Source organism: Catharus ustulatus, chromosome Z (genome assembly GCF_009819885.2).
Source record: "Catharus ustulatus isolate bCatUst1 chromosome Z, bCatUst1.pri.v2, whole genome shotgun sequence".
Classification (NCBI taxonomy): domain Eukaryota; kingdom Metazoa; phylum Chordata; class Aves; order Passeriformes; family Turdidae; genus Catharus; species Catharus ustulatus.
This window is the reverse complement of record NC_046262.2, coordinates 2,385,022-2,410,073: the sequence shown is the minus strand read 5'-3', so window position 1 is coordinate 2,410,073 and position 25,052 is coordinate 2,385,022. Positions and strand designations below refer to the sequence as shown.

Here is a 25,052-nt window from a genome sequence, read left to right as displayed (position 1 = left end):
AAATTTTCAATTTGTGTGGTTGCATAACCCTAAATATACTTTTATATGTATCTATAAATGATGCTATATCATTAAATAATTCCAAAGTGGCATTTTTTAGTTTTGTGAACCAATTTCTACCAGCTGAGCTTCCCATTCCCCCTGTTAAGAGACGTAGAACAGCAGAAAATACAAAATCAGTTTGAAGGCACAATAAGTGGCTCAAAGATTGCCTTTCCCAGAAAACTGTTAAAGTTGTTTGTTTATTCAATAGAATTAAATCATCTTTCGAACACAGTGACACAGACCAAAAAAACCAAAAATAAAAATAAAAAAAAAATAAAACAAACCAAGAAAACCCTGATTACTGTTCTAGTTATGGCTTACAGAAATTGATAGGCTTTCTACCACAACCATAGTACAGCTACAGAAACAATTATAAGCCAAAATTACAGGATGTAAGTTTGACAAAATAAAGGTCAGGCAAAGGACACGAGAGATTAACATCATCATAAAACCAACCTGACTCTGCATGGATTTCTCCACCCCCTCTGCCAGTGCCTTACAGAAACAGCAAACATGAAACAGCTTTATTTTTGTCATAGCCCAAGCTCCCCTACAATGGAGACACAAAGTTTTACTCCAGTATTCCCAAACTAAGTATTTGCTTCCCACCAGGTGAGAAACAGGGATATATTCAGCAGGCAGCAGCTGTTCAGTACAATTTACATGGGCTCAATGCAGAGTTTTGAGGCCCAGAAATGAAGCAAAAATAACAGGATTTTTGTCCTGGCCCAGGCAGGGAAGGGAGTTTTCCTCCTTTCCTCATCTCCAAGGGGACAGGCTCAAATGCACACATAAGTGTGTATCATTTGGCCAACACAAGGTCAACAAATGGGGGTTTATTCTGCCTGTTCCACACTGCTAAGAAGGCATAACCAGAGTCTTCCCAAGCTGCATGGAGCACTGGAGATACTTCAGTGTCTTGGTCCATCAGACAGTTTCAGGTACAACAAACATCTTGAGAACACAGTATCTGATTTTTCTGGCTTAGTTTGCCACTGTTTTACATGCTAACACATTTTACAGTGAATAGTTAAAAATGTACATCAGCTTACCCAAAGATCAAACACTGAGAACATCTATGGCTTCTAAACAGAAAGTCAGACATGTTGGTAACATATTTACATCTTTCAATCCTTGAAGCACTGAGGCAGATTTGTCTTTCTTTAAGCTTCCCACTATGGCCCAGTCCCTCATTTCTGATGTTTCTTGGATGCTCAGAGCTTTGGGGAGCACTGGAGGTGCTGGCAGCCTGGGACCCAGGCTCCCTCAACCTAATGCCTCTTGCACATTTGGATTTCCCTTCAGTTTATTTTAAAAAGCACTTAAGTACAATTTCAGTTTTGAGTAGAATCTTTTTTTTTTTTTTTCCTTTTTTAATACCATGCAGACAACACAGGATGCCAAGCAGGCTCACCCACATTAGACAGGATGATAACAAGACACAAAGTGATAATAATACTCTGGGAAGGTTTTTTGGGAGATGCAGGTTATTGGTTTGACTTACAAACACTGATGTAAGGCCTTAATTCTCTTTCTGCTGAACCCAAATGTGAATGGTGTGGTGGCTTCAAAGGTCGTGGGCTGCATCCTGCCTTGAACACATTCATATCACAAATTCCATGCTGGTATTTTAAAGCAAGCAGAAAAAAACCCCTCTTTTCCTGAGGCCTGTGGTTCACACACACACTGTCAGGTACAGAGGGCTCGTCTATGATTTACACTGCCACGATGAAATGCTTTGCATAGATGAGTTTGAAAAGATGAACTGATGAAATCTGGAAGGGAGAGTGACAGTCACAACACTTCTGCTTCCAGACAAGTTCTTTACTCACACTATTAAAAACATGGTATTGCTGCAGCACTGTATCTAAAGCATAATAAAAAGCATGTCTGAAATCAAGTGAGAGGGAAAAAAGGGCTGCTCTTCTTGCCCATGATTAAGGCCTGTTCCTGGAGCACACCAAAATTTCCACACACTTCACTGGATTTTGTAAAGGCCCTAAGCATAAATACTGACTTCTTTATTCCTGAAACTCCAGCTCGCTGGGAATTTCCCGGGGAGCTTGGCCCTTTAGGGACTGCTGAATTTTGCTGTTTCCTTTCTCCTGCACTTGTAAAAGCTCCAAAACTCCCTGCACACTCACAATAGGGTGGGATCAGGAAAAACTCCCATTCCAGAGCCCTCCACGCTCACTACCCAAGCGGACAGGTGCACAAACCACCTGCCCCCAGAATGTCAGACAGGACAGAGTCCCTCCCTGTGCACATCTCAGTGTGTGTCCCACCCCAGTTTCACCCCCAGACGAAGCAGAGATTGCTCCTGGCTGCAGGGAGGGCTGAGCACGGGCAGCGCACCCACGCAGCTGCGTCACCGCCAGCGCTCCTGCCTCCAAGGCTTGAGCAGCGCTGCACTGATTCACCAGACACCCACAGAGACACTATTCCTGGGGCTGGTTCCCTTCCATCTACTACATCTGGCCATCCCCAGTCACCTTTAATTCATCACCAGCCTGCAGGAGGGTGGGTTTTTCGAGGACTGGAGGAGCTGCAAGCTGCGAAACTTCATCTGTTGTCTCTCTGAGTTATTCCACAGCACTGAAGGCTCTGGAGCACCATTGTGCTTGCAGTCTCCCATATTCCCTTCACTTTGCTCCTCCAGGAGAGCCCAGACCTGCTCAGCACAGTGCCTCTCCTCCCTGAGACAGCAGCAGGAGGAGCTGCCACGGCGTGGTTCTCCCTTTTGCAATTCATGAGCCGGCTTTGACAGCTCTGTTGCAATCACAGGAAATATGCTAAAATATTATAATGGCCCTCTCGCCATTGAAGCCATTCTGTCCAACAGCAAAGTTGGATTTCATAAATCAAAAGCTATCAGCTAAACTATTCCAGCTAAATACTTCCTTCCCTTTGATGACAGCACTGGCAGATGCATAAGCCTCCTCTGTTGACCTGACAATAAAGACAAAGCAATCCTAGTTATGATTTCCAACTGAACTTGCATTGCCAGTGTGTGCAGATATCAGGAACTTCTTAAGGGATTCTCCTAAATAATGTGAGGAATTGGGGATTAAACCATGGAAGTTTCTCTCTCCCTGTCTCAGGCTTCACATCCTTAGCAGCAGAGCTGAGATTACAGCTCCAGCTCAGGATGTGGTACCAGACAGCTTTTCTTCATGGACTGATCAGAATTATTGGTGGGGGGAATTTCTCTGGGGCATGAAGCCTTTTCTCTGGGAAAGCACAACGTGCTACACACATCCTTTACTTGCAGCAAACACACCTGACAGTCACTTCTTTAGCACTCAAATATCCCATTGTTCAAAGGTTAAGACCGGACATTCGGAGCTTTGACCACATGGGAGAAGGGGAAACAAAACCAGCCCCAAACTCAGACAAATTATTGATGTCAAAAGAATATTTTCTTATGCTCAGCACACAAAAGAATGATGGCAGAAAACAAGGAGGGTCCTTCTTTCTGCAAAAGCCCTTCTGCATATGGCATTTCTGACAAATGCCATAGTTTTGCAATCATTTTTTGAACAACACCTGAAAAATTAATCAGAAAGTGAACATGTTGCATTTCATCTCAAAGACTATTTTATATATATTTTGTTAATTATCTTTCTGGCTTGCAAATCATTCCTTACATCTACCTGTACACCTATGTACACCTTCACAGAAATATCTGGGCCTGTTTCTGCAGTCCCTACACAAATAAAATACCCACCCACCTGAATGGGGGCTCTTTTCAGATAAATTTGGCAAGACTGGGCCTTTGGTGCATATGTGCAAGTATCCTGCACACACTTCTTATTATCATTAAAAAAATATAGTAGCTATAGATTTATAAGCAATCAAAATCTAAACACAGTAAAACTGCACTAATTACAGTGAATTTACATTGCTCATTTATATGAAGCAAACAATGGAAAGGAAATGTCTGTGACCCTGTAATTACAGATTAACTGTAAATGCAGTTTTGCTTATCCTTTTGTCTGTCCAAAAGGATTTCTTGCAACTAGAAAGAGGGATTTGCACTATTTCTATCGACATATGGATGCTTCTCAAGTGCTTTCCCATCTTTTTTGAAGTGCCTTTTGCAACGTACCAGACTCCTTTCAGCTGATTTTGTTCACTTCGATCACCATGGTAAAGAAAAACCTCTTACTAAAGAAGGTAACCTCAGCAGAGCAGCAGCAGCAAAGCAAACCTGAAGCCACTACTAGCCCCAGACTCAGGCAGAATAAGGAGTAAGGGCTCTAAGTGCCAGCTTCAGTGTCATTACTGTTATCATAAAACTTAATGCACAGCGAGACGGCCAACCTGCAGTGTCACATTGCTCTCTAAATAGCACTTTCATCACAGCACTTCATTGTCAAAGCCCTTTGCACACAGATTTACAGAACACAGCAAAGACAAAGATCTCTTTTGCATATTGAATCAAGGGAACCACTTCACCTGCAGGCTCTTGGGTGTGCTGCCTGTTTCACAGGTGGACAATACGAGGGGGTGCTCAATAACACGCAGTGTAAATCTAAGACCTAAAACACAACACCACAAACAATATATTAAGCTTAAGCACTGGTCCTTCACTTGCCCCTGGCTGGTGTTTCCCAGGTGAGTTCTGACACCTTCATCAACTTCTAAAGCAGTCAGACCTCAGGAGTCTAGTGTAAATTAAATATGTTCTCACATACCATCCAGACCACTGCTGGCCAGCAGGGACTTTTGAAATGGTGACCACCGTGCTTTCACTTTCTTTGTGATCATTTTATCTGCAGTGTGAGCAATTTGCACAGCTCTCAGCATAGCACAGAGGCTTTTAAAAGAAGCTTTGTGCATTCATGCATTACAAAATCAAAATCCAAACCCACATTTGGATTTAAACCCTCTCCTCCCATTGCAAAATAAAAAAATATCCCTCATACAGGACTTCAAATCCTTGATCAAAGATCTTGTAATCTACATGAGACAAGACAAGGCAACAGCCCTAGTACTTCAGACTAAGACCACAGACAGGGAAACTCTATTAATTTAACTATGCCAGCACAGCTGAAGCAGCAAACCCCCTCCTCTGTCACACCAGTACGGGAGGGCATATACCAGTGGCCTGCTACAACAAAATAAACTCCAGCAACTTGTGGCATCTTTTCTCCTTCAGGATTTTGTCAACTGCAGCAGGCAAAAAATTAGGCTTGGCATACCTTACAGAGCTACACTGATGACATTTAAAGAACACACCACCAGCCCTTTTACTATCCTAATAACATTCTCAATGTACAAAAACGCCACATTAAGACATCTGACATCTCAAAATGCATAATTTTAAAATAAGCATCATAATCTAAGCCACAAAATAACTTCTCTGAATTTTAACTCCATTTCCTCACGTGAGCTTAGTACAGATACCTGAAAGTGTTAACTCGACCTGCAGAACGGTGAGTCAACATTCAGATACTTTTACGAAGTCTTTAATAAAAATCCACGAGGAAATGTGTTTATTCTATCTTATGCTGAACCAAAAAATCAACTTACAAAATATAACTATATTACATATATCCCCTTGCTCTTCATCTCAATAAAACCTTGTGAAGTAGTTTGTTTCTTCAGCAAGGACTCCAATGTGATGCTGAGATGGTGGCTGTAGGAGGAAGTGCACACATTGCCATGTGTTAGCCAGAAGGAAAGCAACACAGACAAGGAGAAAGGAAGCACAATCAGCAGAAGAGAACAGAAATGCAAGACACAAGAAGGAAGAAGAAATAATCTCTAAAACAATATCGTAACATGATTCGCACAGTCACCTGTTGTTGTGAGTGGGACTCCAACATTCTAGTCTATCCTGGCTGAAAAAATTCATAAAGTGTTTTTGTTTATTCCTAGCACATCTATCTGCTATTTTTGATCAACACTTTGTGACATTACAGAACAAAGATTTTAAGTTATATATCCCCATTAAGCTATAATGCTAAAGAGTATTTTCAAAAACCTAAAGGCCAGAGAAGAGAGTGTTCAATAAAATCTGGCAATACCCCAAGGTACTCGATCAGAAGCCTATGTAAAGTCATACAGTCTATGGTAAAATTCTCCATCACTGTTTTTTCCTCAAAAGTTTGGTGCTTTTCTCCATGTGAAATGATAAATATATTAATGTGCTCTATTTATCCCTAAATGTATTGTAAATGTGCTTCTTATCTGACTTGTTTTCCAGGACAGGGACAGCGTGTACCCTGGGGCACAGAAGTTTTTCCTTCTCCTACACTGTTACGGACCCAACTCTGCTAGCAGGAAAGATGCTGGTATCCTAGATCTTATGGGATGCAATGCCTTGAGGACATTTATATCAAACAATTATTGCATAATCTCGGGGTGTAACAAAACCTCCTACAGCTCACACGGGCCGCCCAGCTCCTGCCACGCCTGTCAGCTGCAGGTCCCCGTGTGGACCCGCAGGATCCCCTTGCTGTGCATGTGCAGGAAATTGAATATTTCCGAGGGCATCGCGTGGAAGCCGGGGCGAGGCTTCACGTTGTCGTAGTAGTGGTGAGTTATAAAAATCCCTGAGGGGTTCATGGGGAAGGCCCAGAAGCCGAAGAGGTGCACCTCCTCGCAGAGCTCCAGGGCCGCAGTCACCAGGATCAGCCCGGTGCTGACCCGCTTGGCCCGCACGCCCTGGCCGAGCCAGTAGCGCGAGACGTTGATGAGATACTGGGGGTGGAAGTAATAAACAGCCTGCTGGGACTCGAAGTCGTCCAGGACGTATTTGACGCGGATGGAGACGTCCGTGTTGCGCGTGTTGTAGAAGGCCGGCAGCAGCACGGACGCGTTCTCGTACACCTGGAGCACGTCGAAGAAGGGCTTCCTCCACTTCTCCAGCTTGTGGAATCTGAAGGGGAGAGGGTGTGAGAGATTGGCCAGCACGTTCCCAGTGTGAGATGTTATGTAGTGATTAATATACAGTAATTTCACGAATACAAGCCGCACCATTTTGACTAAGATTTTACTCCCAAACCGGAAATGCGGCTAATACTCAGGAGCGGCTAATATGTGAATAATTTTCTGACATTTACAACCTCACTAGTGCCAGCCAGGGTGCCCAGCCGAGCAGTTGCAAAGCCGGCATTTCGCGATTGTTACAAAGTGTTACTCTGTTGCGCCACAGGTGGAGCCTGGCTCCCCGCAGGCAGCACGGGGGGCGGGGAGAGAGGAGGGAGAGCTCTTTCCTTCCCTCCTCTGCCACAGCCCGGGGGAGAGACGGGGGGGCCCAGCACCGCCATGGCCGCAGCTCGGGGAGGCAGCGGGGTGCTCCGTCCCTGCCCACCGCCGCGGGAGTAAGGGGGGCTCCATCCCTGCCTGCCACCGTGGGGCAGCACCGGGCCGGGGTGACCGAGCACAGTGGCAGCGACGGCCAGCCCTGAGCGGCAGCGCCAGGCTGGGCCACCTGGCCCCATCGGCAGCCCCGAGCGGGCCGAGCCTGCACAGCCTTAGCTCAGCCAGTAAACCCCGCCCTGCCGCGGTTCTGTTAGTATTTGGCAACTTTGTTGCACACGGGTCCTCGCTGCGAACGACAGAGCGGCTTATACTCGGGTGCGGCTTATTTATGGACAAAAAACGAAATATTTGCCAACACCCAGAGATGCGGCTTATTCTCAGTGCGGCTTGTATTCGTGAATTTACTGTAATTCTAAGAATACACCATAGAATCAATGTAAACAGGGATACTGAATCCAAAGTAAAGCATGGACGTGAGACAAAGGAAAATCTAATGATTTCAGATTTCATTATATTTGTTTAAATCTCTTTGCTGTAAATTATTGGGGTTTTTTGCTTTTATATATTTTTATTGTTTTGTCACTATAATTATGAATTGTATCCACTTTTATGTATAGGGAAAATGTGAGTTTGTTTGGACATGAGCAGGCTTGTCACTGCTTGCTAGGTGTGTGACCTGAGAATATGTTCAAACCTTGTTCAAACCTGGTGGGGGTTTGTAGCCACTGCTGCTTGAGTGCTAGCCAACATATTTGGGCTAGCACTTGTACCCCAGTATAGTGGTCATGTCACAGGCCACCAAGAAACTGCCTATAAAAGGGGCAGTGACCAGGGCTGGGACAGACGTGTTGGCAGAGCAGACTCCCCACATCCCCAGCACTGCTTGCCTGTTCCTCATCAACAAACGTTGATAATAAATTATAAATAATAAATTGCCTTATTGATTGACCTACTCGATTTTGGTGAGTAGCTTATAACACCAGCAAGAAACCCCCACTATACTATATTTTCTATATTTATTTTTTCTGTATTTATAAATATTTCTGACACAGGGATAATTGAGATGATGTTTCAGTTATCGACAGGAATGTACGTACTTAGATTTGTAGCTACTGCATCAGCATGAAATGTAGGGTAAAATTCAGGGCATAAAAAAATTTATCATAACCTTTGGATGCTTCTGAACATGTCTTGCTTCTCATGGTATTATTAGAAGTATGTAATTTTTCCAAGCTCTGTAGTGCACCATGTAGTGCAGAGCTGTATAAAAAAGTGGCAAATGCCAAAGCTAGCATGTGTCTAAAACTGTCTAGCAAGTGTCTTACTGCAACATTTTAAAATCAAACCAATTATTGCATGTTTCTTGAGAAAAGAAACACATTCCCCCATCAAGAAAGGAAAGCAACAATGAGCCTCATGGTCCCAGATATGTCACAAGGTAGCATTAGGGCATTAACAAATTCAAAATTAAAATTACCTAGTCAGTCCTGTCTACAGTAATGTTTTACTGACATTTCTTTTAAACATGTGACAATATGTGTTACTTTATTTACTTGATGATTTTATTTTCCAATGTTAATGACTGATTCTATGACTTCCACACATCAGGTGGGATCCAGTTTCTTTCACCCTGAATGTTTCTAAGATGTTTGACTGGGACTTGCAAGCAGAGCAGGGGAAGGATGGCTCTGTTAATTTAATTTTAGCTCATTGCCTTTCCATTTTCTATCATCAAAGTGCGGGTTTAAGTGTTTAACACATTTCTACAACTTGTTACTTAGTTCAGAATGAAATGTATGATTCATAGTGATGGTATCAAGTAGGATTTGGGGGAAAAAAAATCTGTGCAACAGACTTAAGTTTAAGGTAGATTTGGGAAATCAAGAGTGACATGAAAACACAAAAAACCCAGAAATAACCTCTCGGTGATTATACTGGGATTGACAGTCACGACATCTGTCTTCACCCCAACGTCCATGAAGTATTTCTCAGATATAGGAGGCAAATTGCATCTATAAAAGAGAGAAATTAGTAAGAAAGTTAAAAAATGTCCTTCGCCTTTTCAGGACTAGAAAATATAATTTATTTAAGCTTTTCTGCCAAGCAACAAATCTAGAAACAGAGTCAGAATTTAAAATTGCATCAAAACATGGTGATGCCCAAACTATGCAGTAATCTAACAAATTCTTGAGGGCTGTGCAAAGACCTCTCTTGTTCCCTCACCTGTGAGAGATAACCTCTCTTTGCAAGTGTAGCAAATGCTGATCTTGCATCCTTGATAGCAATTTACCTATTTATTCTGGCAGTTTAGGATGCAAAATGGATTGAAGCTCCAAGGCCAATCAGCCTATAAAATCAAAGGCTTGCTGAGCAGGAGCTCAGATGTATTCAATAATTAATAAACTATATCTAAAACACTGCCTTTAAGATGCTTTGGTTTATACCCAGGAGAATTTAGGGGAAATGTTCCACAAGAGACAAATCAATCCAGATGTAATTAATCCCAATCTATCTGCTTTACTTCCTTTTCCATTTATAAGCAACTACCAACATAGTGTGATACCAGCAATTCCGACTCCACAAGTTCACCACAGGACATCAAAGTTATTGGAAGCAAACTTGTGAGACTTGCAAGACTTGACTTTGCCCAACCTCCATTCACCTTGGCCTTGTCCTAGATACATCATCTCACAGAATTTGGAGCATCCCTCAAGAGATGCTGCAGTTACTGAAACACACACTCACAAGCTACCACGCTGTCTTTGCTTCCAAAGGAAATCCAGCTGGAAAAAAACTTCAGCATGTGTTTTCAGGGATAGAACATGGCCTGGCAACTGATTTTACACTCGGTTTAAGCTGGAGTTAGGCAGCAAATGACACTTTGAAAGCTTTTTGAAGTGTTTTGCAAGCCTCAAGTAAAACCATCACTGTTAAGACCCCCACATCTCAAAAACACTGCTGCACCTAATTTTCAAAGTTGTTCATATTTCTGAAGAACAGGGTTGAGCAGAAACAGGAAGAAAACTGTGATAGTATTTAGGGTAAGAGATGCTTATTGTTTTCACAATACCACAGTTCAGCTGTCAGGATATTTCCTCATTCAAAGAGGGAGGACAGTTTGGGGAGCAGAAGAATGCGCAGAATTCCTTCAAAGTCCTTCTCACAATCTAAAGGTTCACATCCACATCACAGATAGTCTGTCTTTATTAGGTCAGAGAATAGTTTTTGGCTATCCTTTCCATAGTCAATGCCATTTCCAGCACTTTCTTCTGCTGGGTCATGCAATTCGAGTCCTTTTGCACCCCCAGGACCACCTGGCACTGGGCACTGTGCTTATCAGACTATCTTCAAGGCAGGTTTTCAAATAATCAGCTTCAACATTTCTGAACAGGAAATTCACACCAAGATTAAGAGGGACTGAATGTGTTGAAGGTGATAAAGCTTTATAAAAATGGGCCCATCTGCTCAAACTGTGCTTTTGCCATGAGACTCCAAAAACTCATCCCCACCAAGAGAGCAGTCCCATCTCTAAATTCACCCAGTGCTTCACCACAGAGCTCTGCTCTGGCCAGTAGATGGAGACAGACAATAACTACTAGTAAATGCAATTCTGGTGTGTATTTTATATACAGTAGTTTCACGAATACAAGCCGCACGGATTATAAGCCGCACCCCCGGTGCCTCGACAATGTTGCTGTCTTTGTCAATAGATAAGCCGCACCCCGAATATTAGCCGCACTTTCGTTCGTCGCGAGAATCCGTGCGCAGCTTTCACAAATTGGCCAATTAGTAACAGGATCGCGGCATAGCGGGCTTTACTGGCTCGGGGCGGGGCCAGGCAGGCTCGGCCCGCTCATGGTTGTCGACGGGGCCGGGTGGCCCAGCTCAGCGCCACGGCTCGGCGGGGCTGGCCGGGTGGTGCTGCCGCCGCCGCCGGGCTCGCTGGCCCCCCTCTCCCGTCAGCACCGCCCCGCTGCCGCGTTCGCTCGCCCGGCTGGCAGGGCTGCCGCCGCCGGGCTCGCCGCTCGCCCCGCTGCCGCTTTCGCTCGCCCCGCGCCGCGCCTCGCGAGCGCCGCGCCCGCCCCGCGGCGCTTTCGCGGCTCGCGGCGGCGCTTTCGCGGCTCGCGGTTCGCGGCTCGCGGTTCGCGGCTCCCGGCTCGCGGCGGCGCGCTCGCGGCTCGCGGTTCGCGGCTCCCGGCTCGCGGCTCGCGGTTCGCGGCTCCCGGCTCGCGGCTCGCGGTTCGCGGCTCCCGGCTCGCGGCTCGCGGTTCGCGGCTCGCGGTTCGCGGCTCGCGGTTCGCGGCTCGCGGTTCGCGGCGGCGCGCTCGCGGTTCGCGGTTCGCGGCTCCCGGCTCGCGGCTCGCGGCTCGCGGCTCGCGGTTCGCGGCTCGCGGTTCGCGGCTCGCGGCTCGCGGCGGCGCGCTCGCGGCTCGCGGTTCGCGGCTCGCGGTTCGCGGCTCGCGGTTCGCGGCGGCGCTTTCGCGGCTCGCGGTTCGCGGCTCGCGGTTCGCGGCGGCGCTCTCGCGGTTCGCGGCTCGCGGCTCGCGGCTCGCGGCTCGCGGCTCGCGGCTCGCGGCTCGCGGCTCGCGGCTCGCGGCTCGCGGCTCGCGGCTCGCGGCTCGCGGCTCGCGGCGGCGCTTCCGCGAGCGGCGGCGGCGCTTTCGCGAGCACCGCTTTCGCTCGCCCCGCCGGCAGGGCTGCCGCCGCCGCCACCAGGCTCGCCGGCCGCCCCCTCCCGTCTGCACCGCCGCCGCGTTTCCTCGCCCTGGCCGGCACTGCAGGCCCCCGCACCGCCGGGCTCCCCCACGCTGCTGGCCCCGATTCTGCTGGGCTTCCCCCGCTGCCAGGCAGCCCCACCCGCCGGCCTTCCTGCTTCTGCCATGCTCCCCTGCGCTGCTAGCCCCAGTTCTCCCGGGCTCCCCCGCCCTGCTGGCTCAGGCTCTGCCGCCCGCCCCCGACACTGCTGGCCCCGCCTCTGCCAGGCTTTCCCACCTCTGCCGGGGCCGGCCGGGCTCCAGCTTGGCTTGGGGCTGCCGCGGGCTCTCACTTCCGTGTTGGCAGCTTTTAGAATTTTGTTAATAGATTAGCCGCCCCGGAATATTAGCCGCACTTCCGGGTTTCCACCAAAATTTTGGTCAAATTGGTGCGGCTTGTATTCGTGAAATTACTGTATTCTATTGTACTATAACTAATTGCTTTCAGAATTTACTTCACAGAACAATCTTGGCTGCACACTGCTGGCCACAAACAAAGATTTTCCCAGGTGTCCTGAAGATATAACTGAATGTAATCAGGGCTCCATAAGCAGCTTGTGAAAACTTTTAAATTATTTCACTGATGACCAAGATGATAATTCCTGATAGTTTGTTGGAGTGCTGGCTGGAAAGCAGATATGTTCAGACCTGACATTGAAAGCAAGCTTTACCTTAAAAGTGATGCCAGCAGATCTCGAGTTTTAAAACACTGGCACATCATTTTGCATAATCCACATTTTGGAGAAGGCAAACCAGGGTTTTCTTTGGCACTGATATATTCATACTCCAGTTCTGACTAAACTTCTATTTCATTGTTGCTATTACCAAGAAAAACCCAATTCCTGAGTTCTCTAATAATCTTTTTTTTTAAACCAGTTCAAGGAAAAGTAGCAGTGGTAAAACAGGACCTCTACTAAAAGTCCTTAAGCATAAATGAGATTTCAGCTTCTGCCTAAGAACTTGCCATCTCCATGTTTCACATGGGCTTCTCCTTTCATCCATACTCATGGTTGAGATCCAACACAACAGCACAGAATTTACAGTAAGTATTAAATGCATATGGAGTGCACTAGGCTTTTAAGAAAAAAGTTATGTGAAGCCTGGACTTTCTCACAGACTTTTTTTCATTGAAAATTAAGATAATAGTTTTCTGCAAAGTTGAAACAAGAGGCAGACAAAAGGGTCTGAAAACAATGAATACTGAATATAGGACCTGTAAAATTTTCTCATATGATGCCAAATTAAATTAAGATTTCACTGAACCAAAATCTGATCTAATTTTTGCTAGTGTGATGTCAAAGAATTAATTATTTTATGCATAGTTATTCTAAACTGACAACACCAGACCCTAGATCAGAAAATAGGCCAACTGAAATAAAGAGATTTTTCTTTTCTAGTGAGCAAGTCATGAATCTGTGAGCTAGTGGTCATATGCCATGACCCAGGCAAAGAGCTTAACAGGATTTAGAGAGGGATTAGTCATGCATATGAATAACAAAAAAAATCATTCTCATATATATTTAGGATTATAAAACTGCTGCTAGACTCTCTTATCCAGGGACACTCGTCGTGGGACATCCCAGTCTATGCAAAACCTGGATAACTCCACATATAGCGAGGAGCAATAAAGACACTTAACCTGTAAAGTTATTCTGGTGACTCTGGAGGCCCTGGATTGATTGATTGATTGATTGATTGATTGATTGATTGATTGATTGATTGATTACACTAAGTCCTGTTATTGAGCACCTGAGCTCTGCACCAGCCCAGACACACACCTCTGAGGCACATCAGCTGTGAGATATTAACACCTGACCAAGCTGCTTGTCACTCCATTGAGGTTGTGAGGCTTAGATCTGCCCCAGAAAATTATGCCCAGGTTCACAGGACACTGTTTATAGGCTAATGTCAATCGAGGAATAAATCTACAACCTCTTTGGCAGGGGATATCCTGAAAGACAGCATCAGACTTTGCCAATAAGTCAGTGATTAACCCCACAAAGTTAGGGAGAAATAGTTCCTCAAAGCTTAATTTACAAAAAATATTATAAAGTAAGATGTTTTGGACTTTTTGTGTTTGTTTTTTTCCTTTTGAAACACATCTTTTTGTGCAAGAACAGGCTGGACAGCCAATTTAGCAGATGTCATGTCTCCACGTGAGAGAGAATATCTTTGCAATGTTCTATTTGTGATTAGAAGAGGCAAAAAAAGAGAGAAGAACGGAGCTGTGGTGGTTACCGAAACACGAAGTCTGCGCTGTCGATCTCCCGGCCACACCTGCTGTTCTTCAGAATTCCTCCGTTCCCAACCACTGCACATCTCTTAAACTGGGAGCGGTGGTACGGCATGTCCTGCAACAGCACGGCAAGGAAGCAGTTAAGGACCCCAAAATGCGGAGCCAGCAGGTCTCTTTTTCACTTTTTCCTTTTTTTTTCCCTCTGCAACTGCACCTTGATGCATTAACCTTAGGATGTTGGCACTGGTTCTGGGGTGCAGCACTCCCTGTATTCACAAAGTGATGGGATATTCTGCTGTGCAATTAGAGATGGCACAGGCAACAAACCCAAGTGGGAAAAAAAAAAACCAATAACCTGTTCTTTTTTCCCAGGTTCAATGACATAAGGAGCAGTTTTAGATATTTACTTTCCCCTTTGATTTCCATGTTAAACCATAAATTAGTGTAGCTCAGGCACTGTTTCCTGAGCTGCCTGCAAACTGCTGGCTCCTCAGGCTCCGGTGTCCTGCTTTTGGGAGGCTGCACACAGAGCTCTGGAGCAGCCAGTAGAGCCCAAGGAGTCTGTCACACAGCACATCACAGAAAGCAGCCCAAACTTTAGTGCTTACCAACTCTAATTGTACTAATAGTATTAATTATTATTAATCAGCCTTTGCACTGCAGGCACCTTTTTGGACTTGTGGAGGATTCATCTTCCTGTAATCTTTGGGCAGAATTCACACACAGAGGTGCAGCTGCTGCCGAAGCCAGAGAGAGTGAAAATCACATCTTGGGAACAAACTGGGCTGTTAGGGTGAGAGGGCTGTGACGCAGAACTGAGCCACGCTACACCTTATGAATATGTAGGGATGTGCTTATATAAGCATGAGAGTGCTCGTTTTTGGTACATACATATTTTATCAATAATCTCATGCTGCAAACTACAGAGGGATGCAGGAGTGGCTTGACATTTCTGGGTGATTATTCCCAGGATCTTTCCACAGCATCCATAAGCCATGAGGCAAAAAGGGCATGCAATTACACCTGTCTGAGAAAAGCAGCAGCTGTCTGACAGAGAGGAAATATGGAGCTGTCTGTGCTTTATGCAGTGATTTCTTAACACAAAGTGACTCTGCAGCCCTGGAAGGGAAATCAGAATCCAGGTGCCCATGCTTAGCATTGCTGCTGTGATTCCAGCCCTTTATTTCCCACATGTGCCAGGCTGAGGGTGCTGAGGGTGCAGAGGGTGGCTTTGGTCACTGCCCAGTGACTCCCAAAGGCGTTTTGGCACGCCCTCACAGCATCCTGATCACACCTGGGCAAACACCCCAGCAGCTCTAGCACACTCCTAGCAGGTCTCAGGCTCTCAGACTTTCATGTGCTCATCTGCCTAATCAGGCAGGATTTTGAGGATAATACTCCTGGACTTAGATGTACCCATTCTTTGCACATCTCCAGATGCCAAAGTGCTTTCCTGGATCCGATCCCTTCCCCTGCTTCTCCCCCAGCTCCCCATGTGCACCTTCAGATAACAGCACCTCCCTGCCTCTCAGCAGTGCTCAGAAAGCCAAAGATTACAAGTGGTTGGACCTTGAAGGACAGGTTCAATGGCACAAATCTAAACTTAACCTGTATATACATCTGGCTTTTCAAAAGGGATAAATTTCAGCTACCCCCTCCAAGTATGCTGCTGTAAATTGAAGGGGTGTGCCTCGTGATAAATCTGCAGCCCATTCCTGCACATCAGGAATGTGCAGAGCAGATTATATCCTGATTATAACCTTGAATACCCCTGGAGGTCAAGCGTCATTTGGTGGAAAGGCTTTGAATAATCATCATGATGAGTACATTTAAAAATTACAAAGCCCATTCACAGATTATCTGCAAACGGAAATAAGAATAAAAATAGTAATTGTGAGTATGAATTATAAAATAATCATGCCAAAAGCATATCCAGCATTCTCCCAAATGTTGGATTTATTATATGTGAATATTATACTTTGAAAGAGTTCTGATCAATAAGTGTCTCTTTTATTTATTTTCTTACTTCATTATCCGCTTTCCTCCTAGGTCAGTAATATCCTGCAGGAAATGACAAATAAAAATTCATACATATACATATAAATATATATGTATGCATGCATGTGCATGCATATATTTTGCATATGACCACCAGAAAACAGGACAATCATCTAAAATATGGAATCAAAGGTAAAGATTTTCAAAATATAAGCAGTGAATTTTGTACAAATGTTAAACAAATGCTAAATGCTTGGCTATAGGATAGTGCCTAATGCAGCAAGTACAGTGAAACTGATCCTACAAATGGGCAGAGGCACCTTTGGAAACATTTTGAAGATTTCTTGGTTGATATGAAAGATTCCACTCGTGTCCACTTCATATTTCAGTTTAGTTCCCAAGGGAGTGTTTTTCTGGGTGGTGAACAGAAAGGATGGGGCGTTGCAACACCTTGACAGAGTAGACCTGTGAAATTAAAAAGAAATAACATCAAGGAGCTGATGGCATGGTACAGGATTTGCAATTGCTGTTACTCCTAACAAGGCATTTCTCACCAAAAAAATTTTTTAGCTCTAGAATGGTTAAAACAGTGGTTTGCTGGATTTTCATTCAGAAAACTTCAGATTTGGTGAAATTTTCTTTGAGAAAACTATGGCAAAACAGAAAGAGAGTAAATGAGACACCTGTACTTGTCTCTTCTAGGCTGTGGGAAATAAATGTGCAAATTCTGCCCTTCTTTAGTCCTCAGAGATGAACTTCTGCTTCCAACATCCTGGCAAAACCACCTGAGTGAATTAGTCCCTCTCTACATCTTCAACATTTATAAATTATATACTCTTCACTGGGCAGGAAATGTAAGGGTTAAAGAATCCCTCTGGGGATGTGGAAATATGGCAGGGCAGTATTTAAACACAGCAATACCCAAAGACACTGCCCCACGTACCAGACTGCTGTGGAGCACAGCACGCTTTGATTACAACAAAAAAACTTTCAAAATTTCTTAGTTCTGACCTTGGCCTTGCACATGTGTGCATCAGGAAGGTGATGTGGCCCTGACAGGTGGGTGCCAGGCAAACTGGTCCTGCCTAAAACTCCAAAATCTCAGACAAATTACCAAAATGGTAATTTGACAAAATGGATGAAATTCCAGTGCAAACAGGAACCAAATAAAATCCCAAATATGGGACTCAGAGTAAGAGAGAAAGAATATTCAGGTCTGATCCCTTTGCCATGTTGCACATGAAATGTAAATGGGAAAAGCAGCTTTGCAAATAAGATTCCCTTTCCCAGCTCCCATCCTCCCCTGAATGCTTTTCTTCTTTTCCTGGTGGCACTGAAAGCCCTGACTTCTGCTCATTCTTATTCCAGAGATGGTTTATTTCTCAGTAAATGCATTTGATACCTTTAATGAAAAATACGTGTCGTGGTGAATGTACAAGCATGAAGACAAAGCCAAATGGCTCTCAAATAACCCAGATTAAATGCCTTGCCTCTGGGGTGTGTGGCCTCATATTGTAAGCTGGAAGAATAAGCCAGTCTTCTTTATGGGCTTTATTACAAGCACCAGAAAGCAAATAGAGAATTATGCAAACATTTCAGTGATGCCCAATTACTCTCACACACTTGACTCATGCAGGATGGCACAAAATGACTGTCAGATCACGGCTGCAAATGAGACTGAAAAAGTCAATGAATAATGTCTAACAGCAAAAATAATTACAAGCAGATAGTGGAATTGAATTGTTATACTTGGGATGTGAGAAAAACCTCATCATTGGCTGCTCCTTAAGGAATTGGAAGAGATGTTTTTCCTTAATGTCCAGCTGGTTTTCCACAGGCAGAGTCCTTTATGTGAATGCCTGATGTCTGATGGAAGAAAACTCTCAAGGAAACTGCTTTCCTTAACCTCCAGATGCAAACCCTGTTGTGATTTTTGCCCTTCCTCCCTCTCTGCTGCCTAAGTAGCTGTCATTTAAAATCTGCTGGATTGTCCCCATCTCACATGATGGTCCAGGACTGGCAAAGCTCAAAATCCCACAGCTCAGAGGGTTGCACATTTCAGCCTTCTCCTAAAACACCCTCCTACCTGAGAGACCCTGGTTTGCTTTTGAGGGACAGCAGCTTGCCCTGATGTCTCTGCCCCATGGAACACAGACAAAACAGACTTCAGACATTTTTTTTCTTTTCAATTGCAAGCACTACTGTTGTTCCTGAAAGCAGCTGACAAAGATTTTGTTCCATCTGGGTGCCAGTGAAGGCTCCTGGAGCAGTGATATATCAGTCAGGCAGGTACAGGCCGTGACAGGAGTCTTTAATCTCTTTTTTCTCTCAGTGCACAGGGTGGAGAAAGGTTCTTTGTTTAATGTCCTGGTTGCTGGGGCCTGAGATGGATTGATGGTCCTCCTGGTGGTCTCTGGATAGTCCTTCCTCATTTCTCCCACCTCTGTTCTGGCCTCCAAACCTCAGAGGGCTCCTTTCCCTACCTCAAAGGGCTGCTTGCTCTCTGGGCACAATCATTACTCCTCTCACTCCAGCTGTTATTAAAATAATGAGCTGTAATACTGAATCACTCCTCTCTTGAAAACGGGCTCTCATAATTGCCTATCAAGTAATTTCCAGGAAAAATACAGGGGAACAAAAAAACAACAAAACAAAACAAAACAAATCCCCAAACCACCACCACCAACAGCAACAATAACCAACAAAATAAACAAACAAACAAACAAAAAAACCCAAAACCACAAAAACAAACAAAAAAACCAGAACAACACCTAAAAAACTTAGGTGTGGAGATCACGTTGGAGAAACTGTTATGAGCCTGAGACTAATAATGTTATTTTTAAAGATGTCAATGACTAACTCAGCACATGCATTCTCACATTCTCTCATTAACTCCAGACAGCTATTTCCTGGAATCATGCAGGAGAATTTGGGATAAAGCTGGGGGCCTTATTATAAACAACAGCTCTGAATTGTACCAGTGACTTGCAGACTTCAGTCTACAGCACTTACCCTGAAATCGTTTGTTTTCTCAAAACCTGCTCAAATATGGCACTGGAATATATCAATATATAACATTCAAAAATTGTTTTTGCTTCAATCTACTGTTGCCTTCACAGTTTCAAAAGTTGTGTTTTCAGCAGAGAAGTTACTTGAAAGACAGAACACTACAGAAACAGAGAGGTCTCTGAAGACCAGAATAAATATGTAGAAAATGTGTAATAGCTGAGAAGCCATTAAAAAAACCAAAAAACAAAACCAAACAGGGACAGTCATAACCAAGGTTTGACAGTACCTAAAACACCCAGAAGAAACCAGTTTGAGTATTTTGCAGGCCAAATTTGCAGTATCACCAGTGATATTACCATTCCAAGTCACAGAATTAGGTTGATGTGTTAGGTGCAGCCACTAAATCTCATTTCCATCCTCACTGCTGCCCAATAACACTTGGAAGTCTTTCCCATACCAAATTCCTTGCCTTTCCTGGGAGACTGTTCCATGTGCCAGAAAACATTCTTTCATTCTTGATGCTGAGTTGGTTTTTTTTTGTTTGTTTGTTTTTAAAGTAGGGATAAAAATCCACATTTATTCAAAAGGATGGCCCTCCAAATGTTGTCATGCTTGCACTTGCTATCCATACGAAATTTTGATCTCTCTGCAGGAAGCTAAACTCAAACTAAAGTAAATTTTACTCAGTCTCATTAATGTGAGCCATTCTTACTTGAATAAATTGGCTTCTGTGACATTCATCTCCCATTTGCACATCTGTAGGCTCTTCCATCTGTCAAACAATTCAGTTTGTTTCACCCTAAAATATAAAAAAGAAAGAAAAAAATAAAAATTAATTTTACTACAAGGGCATAATTTCCTAAAACAGCTGCAGATAGAGTACCATCCAAATTGGTGGGGTAAATCAGTCAGTCTAGACAGTACAAAATTTATGATTTTTCTTCCTTTTTCTGCTCAGACATGGCCACTTTAAACCCTTTGTATGCAAGAATTTATGTTTGGGACTGATTTCTTCTCCGTGATAGGCTTTCTCCATTATTTTCAGGATAAAAAATGAAATATTGAGCAAGAAGCATCTTCTCTACCAAAATCTGCTGGGAAACAGATGGGTCTCTACAGAAGAATGGCCCAGGATAGGGGTATTGGAAAAGGGGATTCATTTGGCCAAATAAGGCTCTGTTTGGATGAGTTTAACTTGATCTCTGAGATCCTACAGCAAAGCATTGTAGGTAAATTCATTTTATGAACAATTTGTGAGCTCACGTGTAGGGACAGGAGTCTGTGATGGTACGAGGAAATGAAAAGCTTTTTACACAAAGATCTCTACCTCCTCCTCTGCTAATCAATACACCTGTAGTCACATTTAAAAAAACAAAACAAAAACAACAAAACACTCCTATTTCATCTGGGCTGGCACAGGATGACTCATTTTTTGATGATATCACCAATTCCAAGAACTTCCTCACTGAAGTTCGCACATATTCTCGTTCGTTTGGACAACAGAGATAATGAAGGCTTTGCAAATAACTGGAGGTAGGAAGCAACTGCATGATCTAGCTAAGAAATTTGGAAGTCTGTGATTTCTGCTAGATTGATAGGTCTTAATGAGTTCTCTTCAGGCTTGAGGGCTTTTAATGTTTGAATAAAGCAAAGACTTTTAAGATAATTATATATTTAATGTGAGTAGAACCTAGCATTTCCCAGGCTGAGGAAGTTACAGGAAGGAATTAGGTCATATTGTACTTTCTGTGGCCCACCAGAGCACACTAACTTGGAAATCTTCCATTACCATAAGGGCTGACTTGGGAAACACAGCACATCTGAATCAAGAGCAGCAGAAGAGACCAGCAGAGTAAAAGGGGTTAATGCCAAATGGCATCTACTGTAGAATTAAGGGTAACTCATATCTAGCTGAGCAGGATCCACTACCTTCCTTGGGCCACTGGGTAAGATGAAGAAAAATGAGGAATTGTCTGTGTCCTCTGATAAGTATGCAAAAAAAATAAAAAAAAAATAAAAAAAAAAACAAGAAAAAGAAAAAAAAAAAGAAAAAAAAAAAAAGGGCAATTCAGAACTCCCCATTTTCAGCAGAACATTGGCAGAAGTGTGACATTCTCACCCCTCCTATTTATTTTTAAGTGCTGCAAGTCAGCAGGCAGTGCAAAGTGTGTTACTCGTGCACCCTCCATCCAGTGCAGAAGGCAAGGACATAACCTACATTTTGCTGTGCAAAGTCAGTGAGGGAGACATGCTCAGATTCGTGCAGACCTGGAGCAACAAACTGTGTTTTCTGTAGCCCTGGCTGCCAAATGTTATGCACCTGTGGAGCTGCACTTTGAGCTGACGTTCCCAGTGCACTTTGCAGACCTCGTGCTTTGCCTGTAACATTACTAAACCACTGGCTTTAGAAGTGGTGAGGGATTAAGCATAATCTAAGCACCTAAACACAGTGAAATGCTGAAAATGCAAAAAGGCAACACTAAAATTACCCAACTGTGCACTGTCACCCTGACAAATTCACTTTTTTCACCCAGTTCCTTTTGCTGTGGTTTCATGTATACATCTCATTCAACTCGTTGGTTTCCTGACTTACTTATTACCACCAAACACAATTTAGAGATGTTTTATTGTTTACCAGAATCACATTTTCTTACCTTTTCACTGAGGAGTTTTGAGTTGTGAAACTCTCTGCTGTTTGAAGAGGTCAAAAATACAAATGGGCTCAGAAAATATCTAAACAAATTAATAGAAAGATCTGTTGTCCACTCTGATTACTCCAGTCTGGACTCCTTCTACCAGTCCACAATCCCCAGGTAGTATTTATTATCAGGAAGGGCTGAGCATTTTCTTCCTTTCTTAGCTTTCACTACTGGCCAGTGTCAATAGAAGAGCCTTAAGCTAGATGGACACTTGCATGAGTCAGTCTGGCTGTTCTTGCTCTTTAATTACTGGGAATAGGATATCATAAACACTGTGTTTAATTCCAGCAATAATTCTGGGCCTGACCAAAATGCCTCAGTGTATGGGAAAAGCTTCCATGTTTTGTAAATGGACCTCTGATCAAATTCAAACACTGCTTGCACAGACAGGGGAAGGTTGAGGATCCCTTCTGAGATCCCTGTTGATGTGATCTCTTGAGCCTTGCATCTTTTGACAGTGTCATTGTAAGATACCATTCCAGCCTGCCTCAGAAGTAACCTTTTTAGCAATGATTTTATTGCTAAATCATTCTACTTTTTACATTTATTTCATACTTACATAGACAGGACCTTCACCTCAATGATGTCCTGCCTTAATTCCAGGCATTTCGTAGAGTTGTACTCCAAAGGTCCTTCATAAAACTCAAAATACCTGAGGAAGGACAAGAAGAGACACCATGAATAAGGTCTAGCCTAGAAAAATGGTCTTGCACATCAACGGAATTTTGCTGAAAGTTGTCATTTATGATTTTTGCCTAACTTGAGGCTGCGCTGCCTGGACAAGAGGCAGTTTGTTTCTTCACAGGAAAGCACAGATGTCCCTACTGGTCCTAGAACAGTCTCCCATACCCAGTTTTTAAATTCCTATAGGAGTTCATATATCTTGAGGCAATGACAAGGACCAGGTACCTTTTCCAGCAATCAGCACTTGGCAGCTGGAACTGAAAGTCAGGGCAAAAGCACTGATCATTTAAGGAACACAGTTCCCATCTTGTGGGTGCCTGACTGTTCTGGGTTGGAAAAAACAGTGCCATTAAAGTGCTAGAGGTTGTATCCTGTCTGTGGAGGCTATTCCATAGCTCCTGAGAAACTGAGCTTTTCACTGGGATTTACTCTTTTGGTCTGTTTGGAAGGGAATGGAAATAGGGATTATATTCTGGAAAAAATAATTTGGGAACAAAAGATTTGGATGCTCAGACACAGCACAAATAACAGTGATATTCTTGATTAGAATATAGACATAAGTATTTACTTTATTGGCTAATTTCTTTACCTTAGTCACCAGAGGAAGAGGAAGAAAAACTCAATGGTAGAAAAGAAAAAGCCCAGGCTGTCAAGTGAACTCAGTGAGTCTATACTGAAATTGCAAACAAGATTTAAGGCTTCAACCAAACTTTGCATCAGTTTCACTCATAATCAATGAAGTCTGTATTCAGACCTATTCCTAAGACTCCACATACCCATAAAACAATTGAGAGGACAATGAAAAACTAAGAGAAGATGACCTGGAGAAATAGGTATTATAAACAAGGCTAGAAGAAGCTCTTTTGATGGATCCTTTAAAATCCTGGAATTCACAAGGCTCTAACTCCAAGAACTCAATTTTTGAATCTTCAATGGGAAATATAAAGATGAGATTTGTGGAAAAGCTTTATTTAAGCCTTCACTGGAAATGTAATATTTGAGGTTTGTGTCATTGCAAAATAATATCAAAATTCATGTTTGACCCGTGTGTGACTGGAAAAAGTCCAAGAGCCTCCCAAAGCAATTTGCATTCTACTGGGAATGTTTCTGTCCTGTCAAGTGCTGCTTTTCTGTCCTGCCAAGTGATGCTTTAGGTGTCTCCTTCACCTCTCCCTGAGTTTTTCACACCTCAGCTTTTTCAAACCCCAGGGAAAGGCACAATCCTTGAGACTTAAAGGAGGAAGCCTATGCTTTAAAGGTGGCAGGAGGAGAACAAAAAAATTCCAAATAAAGAAAAACCCAATAGCTCATCTTTTAAAAGTGTGGCTATTTGTAAAAGTGTTTGCATAGCCTTCAAGGCAACAAAAAAGAATTTTCATATGTTTTGTAGAGGAAACTATGTAGTTAAAGTATCCCAAAATCAATGAGAACTCTATGAAATGACTTCCTGAAGGGAGACCCAACATGAATCTTCATCTGGGCTCTCACCAAAGGCTTGCACTCTCCTTCCAGCTGAATTATTCACTGGACATTCAGCATTTTCTAAGGAGCAGCTGTAATCCACTGCTCTGGCACATCTCCCACGTGCTTGTCTTGTTGGTCTGGAGCTGAACAACTTGTGAAGGAGGTTTCAGCTGGGTTTGGATGAAGAGCCCACCAAAGCCCTGGGTGGATGTACTATAGGTAACTTCCCAAACCAAAATCTCTCTTTAGACACCACAGTATTTCTTCTGATCACACAGGATTTTCCAGGGCTGAAGGAGTCCCCTCTGGCTACCAGTACAACGTTTTAATCCTCTGAAATAATCGTTTTTCTGGCTGTGTTTTGCAGTATCAATCCTTTTATTTGGATCATTGAATCAGACAGTGCTGGCAGCCTGGGTGTGCGTGTTCTACACAGTACCTGGGGGCAGGCACACACCCCCACACAACACTCAGCACCCTACACACCCCTCCTGCTTCTCAGGATGTGCAGGAATGAGCAACACCTACCAGCCTCACCCTCACCTGTCACCTAACACTTCATTTCAGTACCTTGGATGCGCCTCAGGACAGATAAGCAGAGCAAAAATCTAGATTGGCATTTATTTTTATCTTTGCTGTGCACTTCTGGCTGTGCTGCTAAGTTAGAGAGAGGCAGCTCAGATGTCAAACAGCACATGCTGTCATGTGGGAGCACCACAGCACAGGAAAGCTGCCTTCAGCCTGTGGCATTGGAGTCAAAGATGTCATTTTATGAAATGGAGATGAAATTTCCTGTGTTCCAGCCATCCCCTTTGATCATTGCCTGTTTACTCAATCCACAAACCAAAAATAGAAACGAAAAAGCCTGTGTTGCCTAAGCAGCAGAAGGTT

General features: G+C 43.7%; 1 protein-coding gene across 1 annotated transcript in view; it reads right to left on the bottom strand.

Annotated features, from left to right (window-relative positions):
• Nucleotides 1–213: 213 nt before the first annotated feature.
• Nucleotides 214–25,052, bottom strand: part of ST8SIA5 (ST8 alpha-N-acetyl-neuraminide alpha-2,8-sialyltransferase 5) — a 52,194-nt gene continuing 27,355 nt past the window's right edge. Inside the window, 6 exon segments of the mRNA XM_033085655.1 lie at nt 214–6,931; nt 9,237–9,329; nt 14,310–14,422; nt 16,626–16,770; nt 20,027–20,113; nt 22,573–22,665. Coding sequence (XP_032941546.1) covers nt 6,469–6,931; nt 9,237–9,329; nt 14,310–14,422; nt 16,626–16,770; nt 20,027–20,113; nt 22,573–22,665 — 994 coding nt within the window. The 3' untranslated portion in view covers nt 214–6,468.